This window comes from Neopsephotus bourkii, unplaced genomic scaffold (genome assembly GCF_033783945.1).
Source record: "Neopsephotus bourkii isolate Nb327-2 ecotype Australia unplaced genomic scaffold, CSIRO-AGI_Nbou_v1 NB_1630, whole genome shotgun sequence".
Lineage (NCBI taxonomy): Eukaryota > Metazoa > Chordata > Aves > Psittaciformes > Psittacidae > Neopsephotus > Neopsephotus bourkii.
In genome coordinates, this window is record NW_026902105.1 from 9899078 (window position 1) to 9917995 (window position 18918).

Genomic DNA, 18918 nt, shown 5'->3' on the forward strand with positions numbered 1-18918 from the left:
ACAGAATCAGAATGGTTTGGGTTGGATGGGACATTTAAGATCATCTAGTTCCAACCCCCTGCCATGGGCAGGAACACTACTGAAAAGTGCTGGTTGGCTTAGCAGAGTTGGCACTGACCAGCTGCAATGGGTTCCCAATATCAGACCTTTAGGACTTCAGTACAAATCAGCTGAGCAGCCCTGCACTAAAGCCGAGATGGTCACCAGTGAAAGAAAGCAACTGGCAGTCAGGTATTGAAGGCATGAAATACAGATATTTCACATCACTATTACACACACTCTGCAACTACACCAGAAGATAAAAATATAAATATATTTCGTTTTCAAGCAAATTTTTATTGTTACATAAAGATCAAAAGCAAGGGACACTATCTTTCTGATTATCTAAAATGCCTTTGCTCAGCAATCAGCAGCCCTGATTGTGGTTGTCATTAAACACCAATTCCCGTGAAAGAGGACACAGATACATTACCAGGAACACAACAAACTTTGGCCACAGTAAACAATTTTGTAATTAAAATGCACAAGCTATCCTTATGGACAGGCATTGCACATGAAACCCTTTCACTTCAGTTATATTAACCAGTTCTAAGTCAACGACCACGGGTTTCATTTTCCCTGCCAAAGGGAACAGACACACAAGGCAAGCCTACTTTTTCTTTAAAGAAAAAAATTACTAGTTTTCCATTTAATGTATTTTTCCATTCGGACTCTGCCCGAGCTCACAAACCCCTATGGTGCTCCGAACACAAACAACACTCTTCCCGGTGGCATGTTCTTGCTTTCCTCCAAATCAAAAGGAGGCTGCAGAACAAAACCAGAGGACTCGGCGACAGCACATCTGGGTGAGCACCTGCTCTCCTCTGCCCGGCCCTCCCCGCCGTCAGATGTCTGCCGTCTGCTGTTCGCAAACCAGCATGACCTCAGGAGCCGCACAAATCCCAGCAGCGTTTCTCAGCAGCGCCTCTCGAAAGCATTCATCAAGTTTCTAGAAACCGCTTCAATAGCTACCAAAATAAAACCGGGACTCTTAAAACCCACCGGGGAGCTTCTCCGAGCTCTTCAGGGAAAGTGTGTGGAGCGCAAAACATGACAAATGCTATGGACGTGCTCTGAGAGCAGTCTCTGAGAGACTGACAGCGCTCAGTCCTAAAATAAGGCAGATTTTCCATAGTCACATGCACACAGAGCAAAAGTTTAAGTAAATAGGAGACCTATAGGTGAGTCCCAAAGGTCAACTGACTCAGGCTCGGCGAGTTATTTCTTCTCTATATCCTAGAGGGAAAAGGAACAAGCAAACTACTGTTTCAGAGTAGGAGTGGTTTCTAAGTACACTATGTAACATAAGGGTATTGCGATGTACAATTTATGTCCGTTACTGTACCTGAGATCGGGCCCTCATCCCATTCTTCAGATCTCTTAAAACGATTTGCTGTAAATCCCATGCAGACATTTACTCCAAAGGCAAAAGCAAATAAAGATATAACCTGCAAAAGTAAAACAGCAAAGTAAGCAAACAGTGCAAAGCGCAGTGCTTGCGCGCTAAGAGCAGTACGGTTAAAGGGGCAGAGATGGTCCTCTGTACATTGGAGCTCCCCAGCACTGCAGTTCCCATCACTGGAGCAGCAGCTGACAGCGTCACCCTTGGAGAGTAACACGAACCAGGATGGCTTTATGAATAAAACATCTCTTGCTGAGGCTGAAACGCTCCTTTTTGTAGGAACTTATTCAGGAGAGCAGGGCTACTCCTCCTCTGAAAGCAAACACGCTGCTCTCCTCCCTACCTGGCGCGGGCGGACGCAGCCCTCCCCAGCCATGCCAGAGCCTGCTTGAAGAGCCTGCGCGCACCCTCGCCTTTTCCTTACGGGGAGCGCAGAGCTCTGTTTGCTCGGGGAGTTGGGGCTATTAGCTACAAGTAATCCCACCTGGTGAGGTTGACAGGCTTGTGTGATTTGTCCAGGGGGTGATTTCATCATGTTTCACTCACAAATCGCAGCTCCGAGTGCGAGAAGCTCCAGGCATCATCCCTCACTGCGCCCTCCCCCAAACACACACACACGCACACACACACACGCTTTTATGTGGTTTCCTCTGGCAAAGCAGGGCTGTCTTGTGTTGCTGCGGCCAAGAGCTGTTCCTGCTTATTTTATTCTCCTCGCAAAAGTAACATGTCTAAAAGAGAAACCAAATGCATCTCCATCTGGCTCAGAGAAGAAAAAGTGGAGGGGGAGAAGCTCACTCAGAGCTGAGAACTTAAAATACCCTGGTGCCACCCTCAAATGTCACCCAGTGTTGCAGTGTGGTGGGATCAGTGCTCCCTGTGGGTTTAGGGAGCTTGGGCACCAGTTTAATTCTCCATGGGTGCTCCTGAAGTTTCCAACTGTGCTGCAGAGCAAAGTTTCCCCCAAACAGGGGACACCTTCAGAGCAGGGATGTATTTTTCAATGCTGTTCTCCCGTGCTTCTGTGGCAGTGCAAGGCTTGGATTGATGAAAGCACAAGCAACTTTATCAGAATAGCTGGAAACCACAGACTTCCAGAAAGGAAGGGAAGTTACATGTTCCTTCTGCTCCACATTTTACCATTTTCATCAACAACAGAAAGCTTGGCTGTTTGGATAACACTTCTATTTACAAAGCAAATAATAACACTGAGCAAAATTAGGGTTCAGATCAGTGACTTATGTATTATTTGCCAAGGCAAATTGCTTACCAGTGTAGTTTGGCACTTTTTTCTCTGATGAAAGTTTCTTTCATTTAAGTGTTTACTAACAATCACATTTAAAGGGACAGAGTCTAGACTCGTAAGCCCTCAGAAGGTCCAGCGGAAAGTATCCCACTCATGGCAGAGGGGATTTGGAACTAGATGACCTTTGACGTCCCTTTCAGCCCAAACCTTTCTATGACTCTATGATCTTATGATTCTATGGTCTGAGCTTCCCTTGGGACCTGTCCCATATTCTATACTGGAATGAAGAGAAACACAGTTTTGTCTTCTTTAAACTATCTTGCAATATTAAACACATGTAACTTTGAGATTTGTTTAGAGGCACCTTTTACCTGCTGCAATAACCCTCCTTCCTCACTGTGTAGCTTTACAGAGCAGAGGATAAAAAGCCCCCATCTTCCTACCAACATCTTACCAGCCCACCAGCCCTTGCTGAGAGCTGACCCTTTTTCATGTAGTTTCTAACTCAACTGCCTCCATTGTGCAGCTGCACCTTTGCACTGTAAGGCTCAGGTAAATGTAATTAGCCTGGAAAGACATACACCTTAGCTACAGAAGAACATGATGCTCCTCTACCTTGCATAGACCGGGGCTGTGAAGCCAAGATCCGTCATCTAATGGTCACTTCATCACTAGCTGGGTTGGGAATTAAATAGGTTGCAATAGGCAATATTTTTCTAGTAAAAAGATATGTGGATAGAGGTCTAGAGAAAAGTAATCACCAAAGTTTTTACTAGTTGTTCTGATAAAACTCTTCTCTGCTAGCCTCTGGTACATCCTATGGTTAAACAACTTCACACCTAAACACTAGGTAAGTACAGCAGTGTGTGACAACAGCAGAAGGGAAACCAAAAGTGTCAGAAATGAAATCACTCAATGGTATTGCCTACATAGCTAATGGAATTCATGATTCCACAGGCAAAACATGGGAATCAGCAGCCCCAAGCTCTCCTCTGTCCTGGGACCCTCGGGTCACTGAGTGACCCAGGCAAAACACAGTTGAATTTTCACATCTGGTGGCCAGTTTTGAGTGCCCAAGCCAATATGTCCATTCAGAGGTGCTGAGCTCTTGCTGTTCCTGCACATCTTCCTTACACACAGGTGCTCCATTCTTTTGAAAGGAAGTTCCTACCTAAGCTAAAAATGGCCACCCAGAAAATTAAAGCAAGAAATAAACCCCCAAAATACAGCAGCATGGATGACTTCTACTGTTGTGAAAATACATATTTCATTTTTCCATTCATGTAACCTCTCTGGACCTCTTAAACAGCACAATTCTACATAAGTGGAGGAGCTTGTTTTATGTTTCCTGGCCCATGTTGCAAGTGTATTACATTAATTAACTTCCTTTGTAATATCCCTTAGAACTATAGATGATGCTGACTCTGAAACTGCTAATCTTTTTCATATGTGTTATGTAAGACACATTTTTCAGTAGCTCTGAACTGACCGCATACCCAGATGCACAATCATCTTTCTGTCACAAGGGTTCTGCCTGGAGCCACCCCATAGATGCACAAGGAACCTATTAGAATAAACAAAGCCTAATGATTTTGTTCAGGCAAAATTTCACTGCTGGGATCACTGGCAATTAACTTTTTAAGCAATTAATTGCTATTTTACTCATCAGAATAGGAAAGACTTCAGCTGAAATAATGTATTCCCTGCCCAAGAATGCAGCAGTTCAGTGCAAGTTTTAGGGCAGAAATGAAACACATTAAAAAAAGAATTTTAACCAGACCAACAGAATATGAAATAGCCTTCATCAGTCATTGTGCATAAGAATTGGTGTTTGGCTTTTATGGCTCATATGATCATACTGATTAGTATTTAATTCGGGATGCAAAACTTCCAACCAACCACTAGGTGACACTTTATATGAGAAGTTCATCCTGTAACACTTCCACAGTTCCAAGCATTCATAGAATCCTAGAATCGTTTAGGTTGGAAAATACCTTTAAGATCATAGAATCCAAAAGTTGACATAACACTGCCAAGTCCACTACTAAACTGTGTCGTGAGCACCACATCTACACCTCTTTTAAATACCTCCAGGGATGGTGATTCCCTGGGCAGCCTGTTCCAATGCTTGACAGCCCTTCTGGGGAAGAATTTTTTCCTACTATCCCATGTAAACCTTCCCTGGCACAACCCGAGGCTGTTTCATCTCATTCTATCCTTTGTTACTTGGGAAAAGAGACCGACCCCCACCTCACTCCATCCTCCTTTCAGGCAGTTCTAGAGACTGATAAGGTTCTCCCTGAGCCTTCTCCAGACTAAACTCCCCCCCAGGCCCCTCAGCCATTCCCCATCACACTTGTGCTCCAGACCTTCACCAGCTCCACTGCCTTTCTGTGGTCCTGCTCCAGCACCTCAGTGTCTCTCTTGTAGTGAGAGGCCCAGAACTGAACACAGGACTCAAGGTGCAGCCTCACCAGTGCCCACTACAGGGGGATGATCACTGCCCTGGCCCTGCTGCCACACTGGTGCAGATACATCCAGGATGCTGTTGGCCTTCTCGTCTGCCCGGCCACAAGCTGCTCATGTTCAGCTCTGCCAATCAGCACCCCCAGGTCTTTTTCTGCACAGCAGTTTTCCAGCCACATTTCCCCAAGCCTGGCATGTTGCAGAGGGCTGTTGTGGCCCAGGTGCAGGGCCCAGCTCTTTGCCTTGTTGAACCTCATAGAATTGGCCTCAGCCCATAGATCCAGCCTGTCCAGATCCCTCTGCAGAGCCTTTCTATCCTTCAGCAGATCAACACCCCTGCCCAACTTGGTGGCATCTGCAAACTGATTGAAGGTGCACTTGATCCCGTTGTTCGGACCATTGATAAAGACATTAAACAGAACTGGCCCCAGTACTGAGCTCTGGGGATCACCACTTCTGACCAGCCACCAGCTCAGTTTAACTCCATTCACCACCACTCTTTGGGCCTGGCCATACAGGCAGTTTTTTATCCAGTGAACAGTACACCCGTCAAGCCATGAGCAGCCAGTTTCTTCAGGAGAATGCTATAGGAAATGATGTCAAAGGTTCTTCCACATAGTTAATCTAAGAGAGGCGATATTTACAGTCTGATTAAAACTACTTTTTCTTAATCATTTCTTTTTAAATAAGACAAGAAAATGCAGAGAAATTAAGTGTATTGGCTGAATTAGAGGCTGGGGAAGGAGTGGACTCTAAAGAAATGAGCCTTTTCAGCTGCTTGTTTCTGCATTGCACTGGGTGCTGGATGCAGCCACATCAGGTGACTGGGGGACCAGAGTGAAAGCCTCCAGTATGCCTGACAGCAGCATGAAAGACAGAAAGGTGAAGGACTTCTCCAAAGTGACCCAGAGCTCTCACCACCCACCATCGCCCCACCAAAGGCAGCTTCCACATGTAGTTGTGGACAAGGAAAACAGTTGGGTACATGAAATAGCAATTCAGAGGGCAAAACCTTCTGATAAGCCATAGAAATTCAAGCAGTGCCGACAACAAGCTTCCCCAGACACAAGCTCTATGAAAACAAATAAACCTCCAGCAGCCAAAGTGAACATGGGAAGATGTGAGTACCTGACAGAAAACATCCAGAGGGTTTTTTTAGCAAACCCAAAGAGGCACAACATAGCAAGAAGAGCCATTTTGGTGTATAAAGGACTTTTATCTGTGTTTTTTAAACTTCATATATCAATAGCTCAAAACCAAATATCTTTGGCTCTCAGCTAATGCAGTGACTGATAAATAAGATAGAGAAGGAAGTGAAGGCAAGTGTGTGAGTGCAAGGACAGCAAAACCAGCCAAGCTGACAAAAAGAGAGGCAAGGCAGATAAGATTCAGTGCAGGAGGGTGATGATCTGGGATGCGCAGTCTCTCAGCAGAGATCATCCCAGGATCCAGGCTACAGCCACATAGAGGAGTCCAGAAACATGATTTCACAACCCATGTATGCAAGAAAATACACACCAGAGTTGCTGAATGACAAAGGAACTGTATCTGCTCAGCTTGTAAGAGCAGCACTGAAGACCCCAAAACAGGGTCATTGAGAAGTCCTTTTTACCTGATGCAGGCAAAACACTCCAGCAAATGCTAGATAGGAAATGGCTTGGGAGCAAAAAGTTATGACCTGATCACAAAGAGTAGGAGAGGACACAGCTGTTCACATGGATGCATTAAGGGATGAGCAGGGTATAGAGGAAAGGAAGCTGTTAGCATAGGCAAGGGTCAGACTGTTCCTTCCTTGGGCTGCAGGACACGTTGTGAGAGTTGCAGCAGCTTCTGCAAGTATTTTTTGTTCTTACAAACATAAAAGCTACATTTTGTACCTTTTATAATTACCCCTGGCAGGGGGCACAGGACTGACTGCACCACCACGGCCACTGCTACCCCGTGAGACTGGGAACACCCACAAACCAGGCTGTGCTCATGAAAGTACACCCTTCTCATCATGGAGCCTGAACACACCACCTGTCAGCACCCTGAGGCTTGAGGAACAGTCACCAGCTGTCTGCTCATCACCACCCTGAGGGGAAAGGTATGCAAACCATAAGGCCTGGTGCACAGGAGTGTGCTGAGGATAGCTTTCTTGGCCAGAAAGATCCATCAAGGGGTGCCAGACCCTCAGGGACTGTGACAGACAAATTAAAGTCTTCACCATTGCAGTTTGTTTCAGCCCAGCCCCCGAGGCACAAAGTGCCACAGGCACCTCTATGCCCATCAACATTTCTGAGCACCCTACATAACACCCGTAGGGCTCACAGGGCTCACAGAACTCACTGAGGACAACCAGCCAAGCACGTTGCATCCTTCCTTTCCTCACCCTTGTCACATCCCTCCTTTCCTCCCTCTCCTGTAAGTACCCTCCCAAGACGGCTGGTAAACCATGTTCTGCACAAAACACAGGTCTATTTGGTGTATTGGGTGCGTGCCTGCCCAAAACAGAGCCTACATGCTCTGCCTACCTGGAGAGAGAAGAGGAACCGCCAGACAAGGGAGTACCTGAGTCCCAGTCTCTGCTTTACCCTTGTATACTTACTGTGATGAGGCCTGAAACCCCATAGCCTAGTGAATAAAAGGACAGCATAACGCAATGGAGAAATAAATTCTCTCCCACCCCACCTCAGGTGCAACAGTTTCAGTGGCTAAATGAGGGGTGTGGATTTGGTGATAGCACTGCTGCTCCTGAACCTGCCTCTGAAGCCTGGGGGTGCCTCGGCTCAAGTGCACCCTACACATACAATCACCGTTTGTGCCTGCACGCAAGCAGAGCAAGGTTTATCAGTGAGATCACATCTTTTATCAGATGTCTTTATCTCCTGATAATGAAGTTTTCAGTGACCTGAAGAAAGCTCTATGTGCCTGAATGCTCGTCTTTCTCCTCCCAGCAGTACTACAGCTGATAGACAACCACTCCAGCGCAGGGTATTATACCTCTCCATGTGAACTGCACATGTCAGCAGCAGTATTAACACTAGTTCAACATGTATACCTTCTTCTTCTTCAAAGAAACATATTTCCCATTTCAGTTTCTGGACAATATTATTATTATGAAGCAGCAAAAGTGCTTCATTAAAATGCACTGAGCTCAGAACTATATTTCTTAAGATAATCATATATAAAAAAATTCTAGATGATGTAGAATAAAAACTGTTCCATAATGAAAAATCAGTTCTGCATGGAGTGGGTGAATGGGTGAAACATGAAGCCAAAAAGCCCATATATGTTTTTAATGCAGCCTATGCAAGGCTAAATATGTCTTCACATCCTCATCCTTGCTTTCGATTGCTTGAGATGGTGACAGGTGTCACAGGTGCTCATCAACAGATTTACTATAGGCTTCAGTGGTGTGAAAATCCCCCACCTACCCCTTGACAATAATCTTCAGGTCTCAAGGGCCTCGCATGGTACCTCGCATGTGCCACACACATTCACTGTTAATTCATTTGAATTTTACAAGTGATACAACCTATTCCACCCCACAAAAACCTTAGCCCTTTAGAAACAATGAGTTAAAGCTGGAAGAGAGAAAAAAACCCAACAACTAAACCCAAACAAAATCAAAGATGAGTAAGAAACTACTTAAAGATGCAACAAAGCAGGTTTTCTAGACTTAGAATCATAGAATCATACTTAGAATCATAGAATAGGGTTGGAAAGAACCTTAAGATCATCCAGTTCCAACCCTCCTGCCATGGGCAGGGCACCTCACACTAAACCATGTCATCCAAGGCTCTGTCCAACTTGGCCTTGAACACCACCAGGGATGGAGCATTTACAACTTCCTTGGGCAACCCATTCCAGTGCCTCACCACCCTCACAGTAAAGAACTTCCTCCTTATATCCAATCTAAACTCCCCCCCTGTAAGTTTTAACCCATTACCCCTTGTCCTATCACTACAGTCCCTGAATTCAAATTATATTCCTAGCTTCGCTGAGTAACTTGTATGCACATCCTTTACCATGTTTGAGCCTTTCTCAGTAGACTATTGAGTCTCCTGGGTATATAAAACTTCTTGGGGGGACTTCCTCAATAACCCTGTCACATACCTCTCCTGCTTAATCACTTTTACCCTCAGCCCAAGCTCTGTTTTGGCACACTTTTCAAGCTCAAGGCTTGGATATGATTAAAAAAATTCCAAGTGCTAATCTCACCCCTACAAGTAAAATGTGGATATAATTAGCGCTGGTTTGTTGACTTTGAGTTTGTTTTCTTTGCGAAACAAGAGTTCCTATTTGTTTGTTTAAAATACCTTTTTTTTTTAATGTTTCTGGCCCTTGGAGCATGAAAGAAGTATTTTAATCAATAGTTTTCTTCTTGTTAATCTACAAAAACCCCAACCCACTGACATTTTCTAAATAGCAAAATCCGGTTTGATTTCAGTTTAAAGAGATATGTCCCTAAGAATATTGTTCTCAGCTTGCCTGCATCTGAGGCTGGGGACATTCACGGTCTGGAGCACCAATGCTTCTTCTGGGGAAAAAGTGAAGTGTGGTCAGGCTGGAAACAGAGGGCTCCTCCACAGCAAACAGGGACATGGTTTCATATGGGCACATTTTCCCTCTGTTTCTATGCATAAAGAGGCATCTCAAGACTGAAGAACTGGCTGCTGTTATAGTGACCTGTAAGTGTCTGCACCTAGGAAAGCTTTCTTTGGCAGTGTAAATGACTGCATGGACATAGAACAGGCTATGGCAGTGTTAAGACAAAAAAAAAAAAAAAGCTGAGAGCCTTCTGGGTCTTGAACCTATTTCACATGAACACAAGTCCGATTCAAGTGCAGAGCTATTTGCATAAGGACTGCAAGACTGCACCACTAAATGCAATTAGTCCAGCAGAAAGGGAAGGAAATCCTCCATTAAAAAGAAATCCTGAAGAAATTAGGACAGCTGATGCAGATGGCCTCTGGAAAATAGTTATTAAAAGCTGCCTGATCAGATTCACTGAGTGGACTCATGAACATTTATATGGAGGAGAATACAATAGGAACTGTACAGGCTGTTGCTCAAAGAAAAATGCATAGACACAGCTAACACTGTCACAAACTTAGTTCCATCTACAGCCCCTTTTCTGGGGTACTGATTTAGTCACAGTTGAAAGACATTTAACTTACACAAGCTTAAGCTACCTCCAGCTGTTAGAGGGGGGAGGTATTTGATTCACTTGGAAATAACTGGATTTTCTGCCCTTTTCCTTCAGAATAGAAATAAAACCAGCACTAGCATCCAGATATCAAGTATTCACAGCAGTCCTGGCAGACTGGCTAGTTCTTGCCATCACTTCCATCCCTCTCAACCCAACCAACCATTCCTAGGGCCACAGTGACAGTCAAGACAGGTTAAAAAATTCAGGTTCTGCAGTTGGATGAGCTCCCTGCTCTGGTCCTCAGCTCTGAAAGCAGCGCGCCTGTGAGATACAGTGAGCTGCCAACTGCCACTGCTTCTGAACCCTGAGCTGGGTACTGGAGATAAGCAGCATCCCATGGCCAGGGAGGTGGAGGGCAGAGCACAGACAAGCTCTTCCCCCTCTCCCTGCTGCTCCCAGAGGAGCAGTGCCACGCTCAGCTCTCCCCATTTCCTAGCAGGCATCTGCTGCTGCCTGTTTTAGTGGCGACGCACAAAAGGGTAAAACAATTGCATGTTACTTTTGGGGTCATTTCGGACAGATGGGCCACTTTCCAAGCATCACAAATTTTCCTGAGTTGAACCGTGTCACTGCCGCTTTAGTCCAACGCCAGCTTTTTTTTTCTGATTACAGCCGAGTGCAAAGATGACAAATGTAAGTACAAAGGGAAAAACATCCTGTTGGAACAGTACTCCCTGTTTGCTACGGGTGAGAAAAGTAAAAGCAACATGTCAGCAACAAAACAATGCGGTCTGTTGCTGGATTACTTCTTTTAAACCCATATTATAACGTGTAACTGAAGAAATGTCAAGCTCTGCAGGAATGCAATATACAAAAAAAGTAAAAGAAGGAAAGTGCTAAAAATCAAAAATATGCAACTCTGAGCTAGCACGGATTTGCATAAGGATTATCAGGGTTTTTTATGTAAATACTTTTTTCACCTTTCAGCATAAAACTTTGGAAAGGAATAAAGAGTCATTTTTTTAACGGATTAAACAAGCAGGCTTTAGGGAGACTCCGGCTGCTCAAATATCAGTAGATTTCTTCACTATTATAAAGCAAATAATCTAAGCTATTTAAGGTTTATCTTTTTTTTTTCATCTTGCAATACAAGGCTTTCAGACAGAGCAGCTTCCTCAGCTTAATGGCTGCTGACTGCTGTAAACCAAAAGCAGTTCTGCTTTGCTCATCCATCACAGAAGGCTCCCCACCCAGTAAATCTCTTTCACAGCAGACAACCCTACAGTCAGCTTGAAATCGTATTTGTTGAAGTTTCTCAGGGCAGAGGCAGATGTCCCTGGGCATCCATAGAGAGCCTGCAAAGCAGCTGGGACTATTTAATTTAGCGTCCTTTCACTGCCCCCTTTCCCAGGATGCTGCAACCAAACACCTTTGAAGGCAGCATCTGATCTAACCTGCATAAAAACAACTTCAAACTACCATTCTGGTGAACAGAGTGGAGACACCTTTTCCAGCCATAGTTTTGCCTGTGAAAGGAAAGCCCTCTAGTGCATGCTGTCCCTGCTCAGGTGTGCAAACTCAACATTTCATCCTTCTGAGTGAGGAGTTGACGAGCCCAGATTCTTCTAGCCCTCTTCTGCACCATACTGACCATGGGAGCTTCAGTGCTCAGGTGAGCTACCTCCAGCTTGGTGCTGAGGGCAGGCTGGTCCTGAGAAACTCTATGATTTAATCACCTCAAACCAAACATAACAGGACAAACAAAACAAAAAACCCAACACTGAGAAAAGAAAGTGAGAATGGAGCAGGGGGTTGGAACTTGATGATCTCAAAATCCTTTCCAACCCCAACTACTGTATGATTCTATGGAAACAGGAAAGGAGCAGCAGTATCTTCAGGTGGCAGCTGAATTCAGCAGAGGAGGAGCACCACTACTCTTGGGGTGAACCAGGTTCACTTTGCACTGAGACAGAGCAGGAGCACACAGAATCATAGAATCAGTGGCTTCAGCAAATAATCCAGGTCTGACGCTGCCAGCAGCGACTGCCAGGACTGCACAGTAGTAGCTGAAGGGCACCCAGTATCCCATGACTGTCACAGCCATCTCCTGCCATCTGTGGGGAATGCTGGGCTGGCTGGGCAAGGGAATAAAAAGGCAGAAAAAGACATCTTAGTGTTGGGGGTGAACAGAGAAAAAAGGAATTAGGAGAACAAAAGTTTGGAGATTCCAAAATGGAACCTTTCCTTCTTGTTGCCTTGTTGTTCCTTCTTGTTGAGGGGCTTGGGGGAAGGAAACGATGCTTGTGATCTCTGCTCTATTGCAAATGTTCTGTTTGAGTTGTACTCTACCACACAAGTCCAATATAAGTTAAGAGATGTCAGAAAATTAAAGTCGATTTAGGTGAGTTGACTTTATGTGGTCAGGCACAAATGACCTGAGTAATGAATCCTTTTGGACTCAGCAGCCAGATGAGACTGGAACCCTTCAGGCTGTTTCCTTTAAGAGAGGACTTAGATTGTGGCATCAAGGGATTCTTTGGTATACTCCTGTCGTTTACAAAGAATGTACATAAAAATGCTGTTTCCTTGAGCAGGGAGAGGAATCCTATTGTTTTGGATATGAAAGAGGCATTTAAAATCTTCTTACATTTATCCTGAAGGGCCATCGTCTCCAAGGGAATTTCACCTAATTTTATAGCAGCATCCCTGTCCCACCCCAGGGGGGTGACCTTGCCCATTTGCCTCTTTTCTTCACTGCCAGCTTAGCTGGGCAGCCTCAGCATGGCAAGAAACAAAAGCAAGCATTTACAGGTGATAGCAATGGAATTATTACAAAGTGTTATTTCATCAGGACATTTTCTCCTCACCCCCTCATAGCTGCCGTATTTTCAGTCACAGATGCTTTGTCTCAGCCAAAATTCCTGTTGAGGGTACAAAGAGAGCCTTTGAGGAATGTCCAGAATGACTGAGGAAGCTGTAACACTCCTAGGCTGAGCCACACACTTCCAGTGTCACCTGCTGCAGGTACCAGACCACAGCCACAAACTCGCATTCTTCATTCTCCAAAGATGTCTAAGCCAAGCCTTATTTTACTTGTATACAGCTTATGAAGCATTTAAGTACTGCACTCAACGTCCTTCACTGATCCTGATACAGATGAGGCCTGGGCTGTCAGTGGCCTATTCCCACTATCTCACATCTGAGGCCAATGCAGACATGCCAAATCACTAGCAATGATGTTACAGTTCCTGCAGTTGCAATCAGCGTTTCTCTGCTCCAGCTTTGGCAGCCCTGACACTGAATTTAGCTCAGGGCTGATGCTTGCAGACCCTCTGCTGCTGCCACAACACAGGTTCCTCACCACCATCCTGTCCCTGCTCCAGTAACCCCCACCAGCCCTTGGCCATCCCCCTGCTCTCCTGTCATTGCTGGGTAAAAGGTTTTCAAGCTGTCACGTTCACCAACAGCACCAGGGATGTACAGATGACTAAAAAGGTTATCCTGCCAGGGGAAATACATAGCAACAGGTGAGCAAATATTCTGTAGACAGTAACTTTTACCTTGAAATTCACTTCATTGTTGTCCTGGTTTCAGAAATCGGGACAATTGTCTTTGCCTCTTTTCCTGCTATTTGTCAAAGTGCTGGTGCATCCTGCTGCACCAGAATCTGGTCCTGCCTCAAGGACTTGCACTTACATACGGCAGTTTGAAGTAATTCTGCAGAGCTGAGCTGCTGGAGTCAACTCATTGAAAACACAGGGAGTGTGGTGGGGTGTCCCTAGGCTATATTCCTCCTCCCTACTTTGTTATGCTGTTTGCGAAGTGCTGAGGGAAGTGTTCAGATCCTGTCCTAGGTTTGCACAGGGCTCTGCGTAAAACCTGGAGAGATTCCCTGTGGAAACCATTCGGAGAAGTCACATGGATTTTTCACATGGAATTTAAACAGTACACAACAGCAAAATGGCTCTCAAATGTTGATAGAGCCCATATGCATTTATTTATATATTCAAGTTTTTTGTGTGTACCCAAGTGACAGCGATCCCTTCTCCTTTACTCTAAATGCAAGGAGCACACAGAGTTTCATGGGGTTTGAGACAAAGGAAGTCTGTGAGATCATTTGGTCTGACACCCTGCAAACATAGTCATCATCTCATCCTGCGATGAGCCCAAGGGAGCCTGCATCCCAGCTGGACTGGGCCGGTGTGAGTGGTTCAAAAACCCCTGTCCAGCAAGATGAAGCACAGATCAAGGATGCTACCACCTTTGAAAGCACAGGAAAACAGTCTGTGTTACTGGTGTGTCAGCAATAACAGGTTTTGCTACATTTCCATAAATGACCCGTTAATTTGGTGAGGGGCCATAAACATTCAATGCACTTACATTCAATGGGAATTCAGACAAGGTGGTGCTAGCCCCAGAGCAGCCTCATGCCACCACCTTTCATTCCCCTCTCAGAAATACTCATTCCCTCCACTTCCAGTTGAACTGATGTCAAAGGATTATATTTGGCATCCTTTGGTAAAGGCTGCTGTGCAAGTGCTGCTAGTAACAGCTATAGCTTTCAAGAATGATGCTAGCATATCTTTAGCTATCTGGCATTCTAACTCAGCTGGTGTCCTTGAGGGATAACTGGAAACCTCCCTGCTGCAGTCACTTTAAGCTTATAGTTTAACCATTGTATTACATTCTCTGAAATCAGGCAAGGCTTTGCAGAATATACATTGCTTCACAAATGGAACACTGTTTTGTTTTCTTAACATCCTATAGAGACCAGTCTCCTAGGAGAAAACTTTTTATAGCCTTGGACTTCATGAGAAGTTCTTTCACCCACCACACATCCAGCGGGGAGGGCTGCAGCACTTGTGTAAGCTGTAGACAGAGCCCTGACACCACGTAGGTAATGCAGTGTTTCAAACCTGCTTTGCAACAGAAATGCCTGATTTCCTGGTGGGGATTTTTTATATCAAACAAATCAATCCCCTGCTTTGACTTGCAGAGTTCTGCATTTCCATCACTGACATGGTGGCAATAAGAGCAGCCTACACAGCACTGATGCTGACAGGAAACTTGCATAGACCGGTAGTAATTAGAAGTTAATCACAATTAAAATCTAAGCAAATCAGAAGCAAAAGAGACTCAAAAGAGGGACCCAGTGATTAATACTTAAAAATCAGAGTAATTAAAACCATTATGAATCCAACCAGAGGGGAACTGCAAGGCATGCAGGAGTTTTATTAACTCCTATCAACTTGCCTCTCTAGTCAGCACTTTACATTTGTGGCATAGGGAGTTATGAAGAAATGACAGATCCTTGAGCTGTAACTGCCCTGATTAAAGAAATCCATATATTTCCGCTGGAGAAAAAGTCTTAGATAGAGGTGCCTGTAATGGGAGCCCTGTTTAGACAGGCTGCCTTTAAGTCTTAAGCACCTTAAAGGTGCTCAGGAAGCTCCAGACACTGTAAATTTTAGTATCAATCAAAAGCCAAGAGATGTGGGAGCTTCAAACTCACAATTATGTACTTGCATAATATTAATATTGTAGGAGGTAAATACAAGCAAAACACAGGATACTTTGCTTCTGTCTGTGCCAGATGCCAATTTTAACATTCATTGCTATAAATTAACAATATAAATGAAAGGCAGATTAGATGAAAACGGCCAAGAGAGAAGCTATATTCAGAAATCAGAACAATCTATAAGAGGTCTAATATGGCTTTTAAAACACATTTTCTTCTTTGTGCATTACAAACACTTTCTACTTTCCTTATGAATCAGAGCACTTCTAACATCACCCCTGAATGCACACTGAAAGGATTTCTAACTTGCCAAATCCCAATCCAAGTTGCACTTGGCAAAAACACATTCACGCTATTTCATAACCTGACTTTGCTTGCAATTGTATTTATTTAAGGCTACTTTAAGGAGCCAGAAAAACACAAGGGGTGGGAATGGAGGGAAGATGTGCCTACCGTACCAGCAGGTCTTTTTTCTCCATGACTGAACCTTGACATGGAAACATCGCTTCTCCTTGGCCTGGCAATGGCTCCTTGCAGATGGATGTGCTTGCCTGGGGAGGTTGCAAGATGCCTTTGGCCCTGGCCACCCTGGGCCTGGGTTCCCAGCACAGCACGGCTGAAGTCAGGGTGCCAGCTGCCTTGTGGGACAATGGCTCCATTGGGAGATAGCTGCGGGACAAAGGCGCTGCTTTCAGGAATGATTTGATATGCACGCATGTGACCTTTGCCTGAAATGACTCTATGGAAAGCGTCCCTGTCCTGAAGCTCTGCTTTCAAATGCAACAATCTGAGGCACTTGCTTAATCTGTCCCTTTTTTACTTTCCTTTTTCACTTTTCACCACAGATGCCTCAGGACAGGTCATGTGCAGATAACAAGGTGGTGCTGAGCTTTTTCTGACCACTTAATACAGCTATTCAGTAATGGATAGGATTAGTATCTTCACTTTTCAAAGTGCTTCACCAGCATCTACTAACTAGAGTGCTTTTAGCTGCTTTTAGGAATTTAATTACAAAACCAGAGTACCCTAACTTCCAATCCCATATCCTGAGCCATCTTTTGAGCCACTTCCAAGCTCAGGCCACCTTTGCTAGAGCGCATATACTTTCACATTTGCATATTCAGATAAGAACAGCAGAGCCTTTCAATTTTTAATGGATTGGAGTGATTTAATTGTTGATTACAAATCTCTTTATTGCAACTGATTTTTACATATTTGAAGGTTTCTTACTCAACTAGATATAAAATAGAAGCTGTCAATACACAGCACACATGGAACCCAAGTATTGCCATAGCCAGGCTGGAGGTGGGGGGGTGAAGATGGAGTTTATCATCTTTACACTGGGATATGGCAGTGAACGCTGCAGCTGTGGTGGGTGAAAGGTCCCTTAGAGCAATTCTGTGTTAGGTTGTAGGGAAGGGCAATAGCAGGGTGTATCTTCAAGATTAGCCAAACTTTCCTTTGTAAGACCTCAATTTTTGCTGTTTATTGCTCTGACAGACTAACATTCACACTGACATTTTTGTGCTGGAAAGAGTCACATTTTTTAATCTATTTTTAATTTAAGGTAAAATACACAACATTTTTCAGACTAAAAGGAAGGATGTGTACTTTGTTATTCTAATGTTAAAGAAACTTATCTGTCCTTCCCCTAAACAGATCTAAGGCTTACATACCCTAGAGAAACAGGTTGGACTTTGGGAACCAGGGAAGAATGGCCTTTGTTAAGTGAATACGTGCATCCATCCCTACCTAATTCCAGCCAAATTTGGTCAAGTTATAAATCTTTTAGGGATCTTTGTGTATGTTCAGCATGCTGTGCAACTTCTTCACACTTAATGGTTGATCTCTCTGAAGATCATCTTCGAGTGTCTTTGAGCCCCTTACAGACCATGGGTCACTCTGTGGGTTTATTTCAAGGGAAAAGAGTTTTAAAAGGTGCTCACAGTCACAATGGGATCCAGGAGTAGGGTCATGTCTGTCTGTACATCACACACACCCTGCAATAGCACAGCTGCACGCAGAGCTCGCATCACTCCTGTTAAAAGCATGTGGTTTGTGCATGCTGGAGAAGTGGATCCCTTCTCCTTAAATTAATCTAGGCCCCCAGACAAAATCAAACCTCACTGAAATCTCCCAACAGACTCCCCATCCATCCTTTCTGCTCCCTACAGCCCCTTCCCTCACCATCAGTCCTTCAAGAGAAGGAATATTTAAAAACAGGACAAAATCAAAGCTTTGAGGATCTGCTGAAGAGGTCCTGCTTTGTAAATGAAATCGGGCTGCTGCTGGAAGGACAGCACAGAGTACCTGATAATGCACAGAGGCCATGGAAGCAGGCAGATTTCAACTGTCTGATTTAGAAATCTTAGAATACAATGTCAGTATTTTTGCAGGTCTCATCAAATAATTTTAGATACAAATTCAGTGAGAGATACAGAAGTATTAAATGCAAGCAGTTTAAGAAGTACATATTTTGCAGTATCTAGAAGCAAAATATCTGAGCGTCTTAAGGGAGGAAAAAAGCACCAAAGAAGAAACAAATTAGCAAATTCACAGATCTCCCACCTCATAACAGGCTGTTCTCAGCATTGTGCTCCCTGGTACTTGTTTGAATTCCATTTAAAAGAAGATGCTTCTCACTTCCCTTAGCAGCTAATGTGCAGCCTGCCAGGCTGTTAGCAATCTGCTATCCTTTGATCCCCATCTAACTTCAATCTAATTTTTTATCATTTTTTTTCTTAATTTCCTTTTATAATTTCTAATTATTTGTTGCCCCAGAAATACATTCTTCTACAGCAGAGGGGTTGAAACTCATTGCTACAAATGTTCTGCTGGATAAGGGCATGTTTACAGAGCATTATACGCTACCTGTATTCGGAGACAAGCACAAGCTTCCCCGCTTGGCCTCGTTGCAGCATGGCTCACAGGAACTACCATGATTTAGTATTTCCCAATATAGTCTAAAAATATTTTGGCAGATCCTTACCCCCATTTAACACCACAGCATTCTTGCTCATAAGGCTATCAACTCCTTTGAGTCATGCTCAGTTAAAATAAATCTTAGTCATCTCTCATTCTGTATAAACAAATTCAGGCTATTTAGCAAAACA

At 44.2% G+C, this 18918-nt stretch overlaps 1 protein-coding gene across 5 annotated transcripts in view; it reads right to left on the reverse strand.

The window, feature by feature from the left end:
• The window catches only part of ENPP2 (ectonucleotide pyrophosphatase/phosphodiesterase 2), a 69208-nt gene extending 52686 nt beyond the window's left edge, over positions 1-16522 (reverse strand). For 2 of the 5 annotated variants that reach the window (XM_061373445.1, XM_061373444.1), the window contains exons 1-2: positions 1926-2059; positions 1385-1487 (exon numbers count right to left, since the gene is read on the reverse strand). In XM_061373445.1, the coding sequence (XP_061229429.1) occupies positions 1385-1487; positions 1926-1976 (154 nt within the window). In that variant the 5' untranslated portion in view covers positions 1977-2059. Of the gene's footprint in view, positions 1-1384; positions 1488-1585; positions 1756-1784; positions 2060-16258 lie in introns of those variants that run through there. The other 3 variants (XM_061373448.1, XM_061373446.1, XM_061373447.1) reach the window with 3 other exon arrangements.
• Positions 16523-18918: the final 2396 nt, after the last annotated feature.